At 40.2% G+C, this 7,719-nt stretch overlaps 1 protein-coding gene across 1 annotated transcript; it reads right to left on the bottom strand.

The window, feature by feature from the left end:
- Positions 1-284: 284 nt before the first annotated feature.
- On the bottom strand, positions 285-1,003 carry LOC127103914 (uncharacterized). Its single transcript, XM_051041148.1, has 2 exons — positions 629-1,003; positions 285-554 (listed from the first exon to the last, which is right to left on the bottom strand). The coding sequence occupies exons 1-2, from the start codon at positions 1,001-1,003 to the stop codon at positions 285-287; spliced, it is 645 nt and encodes a 214-aa protein (XP_050897105.1).
- Between the last annotated feature and the right edge of the window lie 6,716 nt (positions 1,004-7,719).

Below are 7,719 nucleotides of genomic sequence, written 5' to 3'. Positions count from 1 at the left end.
TTGTTCTCCCCCTTTTTGTCAGACTAAAAAAGACTTAGCACATAAAAGAGTAGGCAAAGGAAAATTTTCATATATGATAAAGACAGGTACAGATAAGCAGCAATTTAAAATAGAGAACACAGAATACATAACAGAAAACATAAGGAAAGCAACAAGAAAAGCCTAAGTGCCTAAGGGTTCGGAGGCGGAGGCATCCTTTGGAGTAACTGAGTCAGCAGGTTCTGAATATTGTTGTTGATGGAGTCCTGTTGATCCAGTCTAGCTCTCACAATCTGTTGCTCCTTCTACAGCTCTTCCATAGTCTTCAGGACAAGAGGAGCAAAGTCAGAGTGAGATGACTCCCCCTGAGTCAGAGTATCATTTCTTTCCTTTGCAGCTTCTTCTGCAGCTATGTGTGCTGCCTCTTCAGCATCAACTTTTGCTTTTGCTTCAGCTTCAGCAGCAACCTTCTCTGCAGCTTCTTTGATCCTTTTCTCTTCTTCCAGACGAGTCATCTCTTCTGCTTCTCTTCTGCCTCTCTCACCAGATGTGTCTGCAGCCTTTCTCCAGCTTCTCTGATAAAATGGTTGCGGACTTGTTCAGAGAGGCCTTTCAGTTTGAAAGCCTCAGAGGTCATCCATTTGATCACTATGTTCCAGTGAATCCTCAGTGGAGAGGGATCGTCACTGATACCAGAGTTCTCAGATAGAGATCTGATCTTCGCCACTGAAGACTCAGCAAATAAAGAGATTGCTTCTTCTAGGGTGGGGAAGGTAGTTTCTGGTTCAGGAGTGGGGGATGGAGATGCTGATGGTGTGTGGGTAAGATCAGCGGGAGGTTCAGAGGTAGGGATAATGATGTTTTTGGAGGGTGTTATAATGGGAATTTCAGATGGTGATGTTGTTGGTTGTTCGGGTGGTGGTGTTGGTGGTTGTTCATGTGGTGGTGTTGGTGGTTGTTCAGATGGTGGTGGTGCTGGTTGTTCAGATGGTGGTATTGGTGGTTGTTCAAATGGTGGAGGCATGTTAGATTCTGGTTCAGATTGTTGTTGTATGGCAAGGGCACGAGCCTGAAGCTGAGCCAAGGTGGGGGATTGGGGGTCAGAAGGTTCTGAGTCAGATGAGAGGATGTATTAAGGTGGATATGAAGGTTTTGAAGAGAGTGGTGAGATGGGTTCGTTAAGCATTTCATCTTCAGAGACTGGTAAGGTTATGGTGGAGAGGTTAAATTTTTGAAAAGGAGGTGATGGTGGGTTAGAGATGGGAGTATCAGAGAGTTTGGTGGTAGTGGGTGAGGGTTCATATTGTGTATAAATGGGTGAGGTCTGGGGAAGGAAAGAAGAAATTTGCTTTAATTTTACAGAGCGAGAGTGAGGAGGCAAGGACTTACTTGGAGATTCGATCAGAGGTACCGGAGATCTTGATACAGAAGGTTCCCCCAGCTTTGCTTTCTTGGCCTTCTTTGACTTCTCAAATGGCTCTCGTTGTCTCTTCATGAAGTTTGGTGGATGCTCAGGCATCCAATCCATAGAGAAATCTGAGATGTCCACTCCTTGGCTGGCCAGATCCTACAGATAGTGTGCAACAACCTCTGGAGGATCAATTTTGGAGAAGAGGTAGAGGCCATTTGGAATCTTCATCTGATCCTTAAGTTCTTCCCAGGAGGTTTCCAATGAGGGTTTCACCCGAATTTGCTCAATCACCCCCATACTCTTCAGATTGGGAGCGTTTAGAGGCCTTCCAGTGTCAACGGTGACATCCTCCATCAGATTGTGGTGAATCAGGTGATCCACCAGCCCGCTATCTATCAGAATGTCAGAAATCATCCTTTCTAGAGGGATTTAGGTTTTGGGCTTCATGTTTTTTTTGGTGTCTCTTATAGAGTCTCTCAGGTACTTGAACAAAATCGCTGCAGATTCAGCTTGAGCCCTTTATGGAGGCAGTAGAGTATGCACTTCTGATCAATGTTGATATAGTCATAAGAGTTGGATGTTGGGCGATGATGAATGGTTCCCAGAATGATCTTCAGCCAGACTCTGAGGTTCTAGTGAAGTTCCTTGTTCTTGGAGGAGTTACCTTCAACGTTCTATTTGAAGATGGTTGAGGCAATTTCCTGGGACATATACTTTGCCATAGGGTTAATATTGTAAATCCTTCTTCCCCCTGTCTTTTCCATGTTCAGAAGGGAGGCGATGGACATCTCTTTGATGACGATTTTTACCCTCAGAACATATGACATGATATAGTGATCATTTGAGTCTGCAAAACGCCAGAATTATTTTACCACATATGTATAAACGGGATCATAGAGCCTTTGAAAGTAGTTTTCCCATCCTTGCTTTCTGAGTTCTTCAGTAAGGTCTATTCCATTCCTCTTCATGTTCTCAAAGTCCACCAGGGATTCACACAAAACCTTAAGCTTGTCAAAGGGAATAGTGATGGGTGTTATGCAATATGCTATCCGCAAGTATACGGAACACGTCAAAGTAATACGAAATATTATCGTTCCCACAGAGACCAAATTGTCAATCTATCAAATTCTATTTTTATGGTGCTTATCTAAGGTAGTCAAATAAGTAGGTTCAAGTACACTGAAGTGAAAATGATGAAGTAAATAAATTTAGATAAAATGCAGGCTCAGATGTAACTCACATCAGTTAGGAAATACTCCAATTGTTTCTAAACAGATCTATTTATAGGGCAATATTTTCTACTTAGAGAAGAATCAATTTAACAGGAATTGTCGCTTTCGCGTATTTAAAACCGAGTTTACTCTCTAATTGATGCCCTCCATTGTCACAGCAGTGGGTCTGGGATTGGCAACTTCCTTGCCATTCCCCTTATCACTCGGCTTAGTGGGCCTTTTGTTCTGTCTCTTTCCATTTCCGATCATCAGAATGGACTTCCCTTTTGACTTCAGATTCTGCTCGACAGTTCTTAACATGGCGAGCAGTTCAGGAAGAGATTTGTCCATATCAATCATATTGAAATTTAGGACAAATTGACTGAAACTATCTGGCAACGATTGCAAGATCAAATTAGTTGCAAGTTCCTTTTCGAGGGGAAAACCCAATATCTCAAGGTTTTCCACATACCCAATCATCTTGAGTACATGGGGACCTACAGGGGCTCCCTCAGCTAACTTGCTTTGAAAAAGGGCTTTTGAAACTTCAAACCTCTCACGCCTTGCTTGCTCTTGATAGAGCAACTTCAGGTGTTCGATCATATCGAACGCTGACATGTTCTCAAGTTGCTTTTGCAATTCTGAGTTCATGGTAGCCAGCATGAGACAAGCAGTTTCATTGGCATCATCGACATGCTTCTTATAAGCATCTCTTTCTGCCTTAGGTGCAGAACTAGGAGGTTCCTCTTCAGGAACAGGTGTCTCCAAGACATACAACTTTTTATCATGTTTGAGGATAATCCTCAGGTTTCGGTGCCAATCCAGAAAATTCGTCCCAGACAATTTTTCCTTATCAAGGATTGATCGCAGGATGTTGTTAGAGGTGTTTGTTGTCATGGTAATCTACATAAGGATTAATGAAAATATAAGTATCATTGACATATTCAATTAGGCCTTTAACTAAATATGCTCCCACTATTTTATTCAAAACAAATGACCCTCATCATTTGATTCGGAAAATCCCGTTGGAAGATTTTCTAGTGGGTCGAGATCCATATTTCACTTCGTTCTAAGTCCGCGTAGGCGGATTACACAAAACTAGGTTATTTAGGTAGGAACTCCTTCCAATTGTATCTCATACAACTCTCGAAAATTTCAGTTGGGTGAATAACTCCTTATTCTAATCCATCATATGGATTATTCCCAACTCTTGCTTCTAAACATATATATAATCTTATTATAATTTGTTTAGTTAAGTTTGACCCATTGTTTTAACAGTTGGATATTACAATTATCCCATCGCACCTTACTAATATATAGATCATGCACCTCGCGTAGGCGAAACCTACATTATCCATTACTAGTCTTGATGAGTGTTAAAACTTGGAAAGCATAAACTTAATATTTAATTTGAGGGAATTGCAATTTTTCTGATCTCACCGGCTTGTTTATCATATAAACTGTCTCTCACATGCATCAACATACATTCACATGCATCAACATACATACAAACAAAATGAAATAGTTATGGCCCCTAGCGCAATTGTTCTCCCAAGCCAATGAGAGAACCTAAGCTAACCTACAACGATCTAAGCTTCTCCAAGTAAGATCTTCAAGGTTGTCCTCCTTTGGCACTGACTTCTTTGCTTTCTTCATATCATTACATTACATGAAAGAAACTCGTTTTACATACGAGGGAGTGAGATGAGAAAAGAAGTTACATTTGGGAGATTAAGAGAGAGGCACGACACGCAGGTCGTATTTTAAAAACCCAAAACAAAACAAAGGAAAACTAAGGCCATAACCGATCACCACAAGACAATAATAAACACTTTATTATTATTATTATTATTATTAATTCCTTTAATTAATTAAAATCAAATTAAATTTCGACGATCGATCACACTACGCAGAGTTAGCCGGGGGTCCGCTGCCCGGACAGCAGGAACGGGTGTTGTATTTATAGGGCAATATTTTCTACTTAGAGAAGAATCAATTTAACAGGAATTATCGCTTTCGTGTATTCAAAACCGAGTTTACTCTCTAATTAATGCCCTCCATTGTCACAGATGAAGGGTGCTTGTCGCGTTAAAGTAGTAAACCTATTTTTAAGAAATTAAATCCTTGACTTAGTTAAAAAGTGATTTTGATTTGGAAAGTTTAACTTAAAAGGGATCCATGACTTTCGCTCAAGGATCCGGATTTTAAACCTACAAACGCGTCCGAAAATAGTTTCAAAATCATTTTCTAATAGTGTTAGGAATCCCAATTAACCGGACAAAATTCTTTCGCTACTTTTGACCAGTTAAAACTAACCAAGTTTATCTTTAAGAGTTGGACGGCTTTCGATCTTACCCAACTATACTTCGGCTCTACTTTCGTAGTTACCGAACAAAATAAGCACTGAAAACTTATGTCAAAATAAAAACAGCCCCTAAAGCATTTCTATAGATACAAATAATGGAGTATCATCTTAACGATGATCCTTACGTCCTAACCTTTATAGATTTAGCCAAACATGAAAACAGGAAACAACATAGCAAAACTAATCATGTTTAAAAAAGGGCGAGTAAATAAAATGTGCAAGTTAAATAAGCGAGTATGTAAAAGCGAGATAGGCAAATAAATAAAGTAAAGCATGCAAGATAAATAAAATGTAAATGCGAATAACTTGAATAAGAAACCTGCTCCAAATCAGAGACTTTAATCTGGTGCACTGGAAAGTAAAATAGCGGCAAGATTGTTTGTACAGTGCTCCAACCTAACTATACCTCAAGATCGATAACCCCCTGATGTGACGGATTATCACTTTTACAATGGTGAACTTTAAACTTAGTGTTGTGAACTAAGTTGGATGCCTTTTCGTGAAGTGAAAACGCCTATTTATAGAAGTTCTAAAAAGCTAGCCAAAGACAAAAATATCCTCCGACTTCCCTTAGTGGGGTCGTGCCAACAAAGGTGGCGCCCGCCATCCCCACCAAGGCGCCCGCCGTATGTATAACTGAAGGAGAATTGACATCCAAGGTGCAGTGGAATTTAAAATTTTCTCCATTTAGTGATCCTTACGAATGGGCATGATCAGTGATAGAATCGTTACCTCTTGTGGCGATTCAAACCTTTGGTGCAGATCTCTGATAATGATCAAAACCTTTGATACAGATCCACGGGGCGATCACGAACGTTGAACGATGACAACGTCTCTACTCAGTCCACACGAACGGATTCCTTCAATCGCAGTGCTAGCTGTTATGAATGAAGGCTTTGAGTGAGAGAAAGAGGGAAACAAAATTCCAAGTCTCTACTTGAATTTCTATCTGAGTGGATTGGAGTGACAATGCTTCTACCCAAGGGGTTCTATTTATAGAACCACTTGTGTGGGCTTCAAGCTAAAAAGCCCACTTAAGTGTATTTTGGCCCATATCTTATAATATGCCCAAAATCACTTAAGTATTTGGTACCTTACCATATTTCGTCTCCCACTTAAGTGCACCGTACCTTACGGTGTTCCTTAGTTACTCTATCTCTCATCAATCCGTCCTTTGTGTGTGACCCTATAAGTTTTCGCGGTGTTGGCAATTATATTAAATCACGCATTTAACATAATAAACAGTGAGCGGTATCTAGCAACACATCACTACTACCCAAGTCACGAAAATGTCATGTGATCTGACAAAACCTCCTGTGATAAAAATTATGTGTATAATTACCCCTTTGCCCTTATGTCTATATTGAACACAAGGTATAGACCGTGTCATCCTTGTCCAGTTCAATATTGGGCCCATAGACATTTATCCTGTTACGCAGGATGGGCAAATTCCATCTAGGACACTCATGTCCCTCAGCATGCTTCGTGGAGTACCCATCAACTGTCTTTATGGTTATCCAGTTACGGACAACGTTGGATCAGCAATAAAGCACTCGACTCTACATCTAGGATCCATAGTGGTTTCAGGTCGAAGAGTGGTATACACTATTATCACCATGAGAATAACTTATGACACTTTGCATAACTTTCTATATAGTATTCTCATAGCGGGTCAATCTGGTATAAATATTACTCCTAATATTCATACCTATGTTTAAGACTTGATAACTCCTTATCCATGATCCATGAGATGTGATCATCAGTCTACAAACATAATAGTCTTAATGCTTTAATGTTATCCCACTTCACACTAAAGCTCGACTACGGATACTTTAAGAATAGTGTCCTTATGTTTAATGTGTTCTCATGATTAAGTCACCCTTAATACATTAAACGGACTATCTATTCCAGGGACTTTATTAATCAACCATAATAAAGAAAATGCCATTAAATAATTCGATACAAGTACCAAAAGTATTGGCCTCTAGGGCTTACACCAACAATCTCCCACTAGAACTAGAGCCAATCAGGCATATCCCGTATGCCCATTGATCTAGTATGGCCATCATGCTTCTGCTGCGCAAGAGGCTTTGTCAGTGGGTCAGCAACATTGTCAAGTGTAGGTACTTTACATATTTTCGCACAACGCCTAAGTATGTGTTTGGATCGTTGGTGAGATCTAGGCTCCTTAGCTTGTGCGATAACACCACTGTTATCATAATAGAGACCAATGGGATCCACAATGCTAGGGACTATGCCAAGTTTATTGATCCAAACATCTTCCTTTGCTGCACTTAAGGAAGCAATATACTCGGCCTCAGTTGTAGAATCAGCAACTGCATCTTGTGTTGAACCTTTCAAGCTCATAGTGCCATCATTTAAGCAAAACACATAACCCGATTGGAATCATTCATATTAAAGCGTCTCAGCACTTTGTCTATGTACTCTGACTTAGGCCAAGCATTTCATGATCTATCTCTATAGATTCTGATAGGCTGCTTCACCCAGGTCCTTCATAGAAAAGCATTTCCCCAACCAAGACTTTACTTGTTGCAGGGTAGGGATATCGATTCCAATGAGTAATATGTCATCTACATATAATACCAGGAATACGATCATGCTCCCACTAACCTTCTTGTAGACACAAGGCTCATCTTCGTTCTTGATGAATCCATACAGTTTTATTGTTTCATCAAAACGAAGATTCCATGAGTAGGTCACAGGCTCATCTTGATCCATGAGTAATACATCAC

The sequence above is a fragment of the Lathyrus oleraceus genome, chromosome 7 (assembly GCF_024323335.1).
Source record: "Lathyrus oleraceus cultivar Zhongwan6 chromosome 7, CAAS_Psat_ZW6_1.0, whole genome shotgun sequence".
Taxonomy (NCBI): domain Eukaryota; kingdom Viridiplantae; phylum Streptophyta; class Magnoliopsida; order Fabales; family Fabaceae; genus Lathyrus; species Lathyrus oleraceus.
Note: the sequence above shows the minus strand (reverse complement) of the source record. Positions and strands in the feature narration are given on the sequence as shown.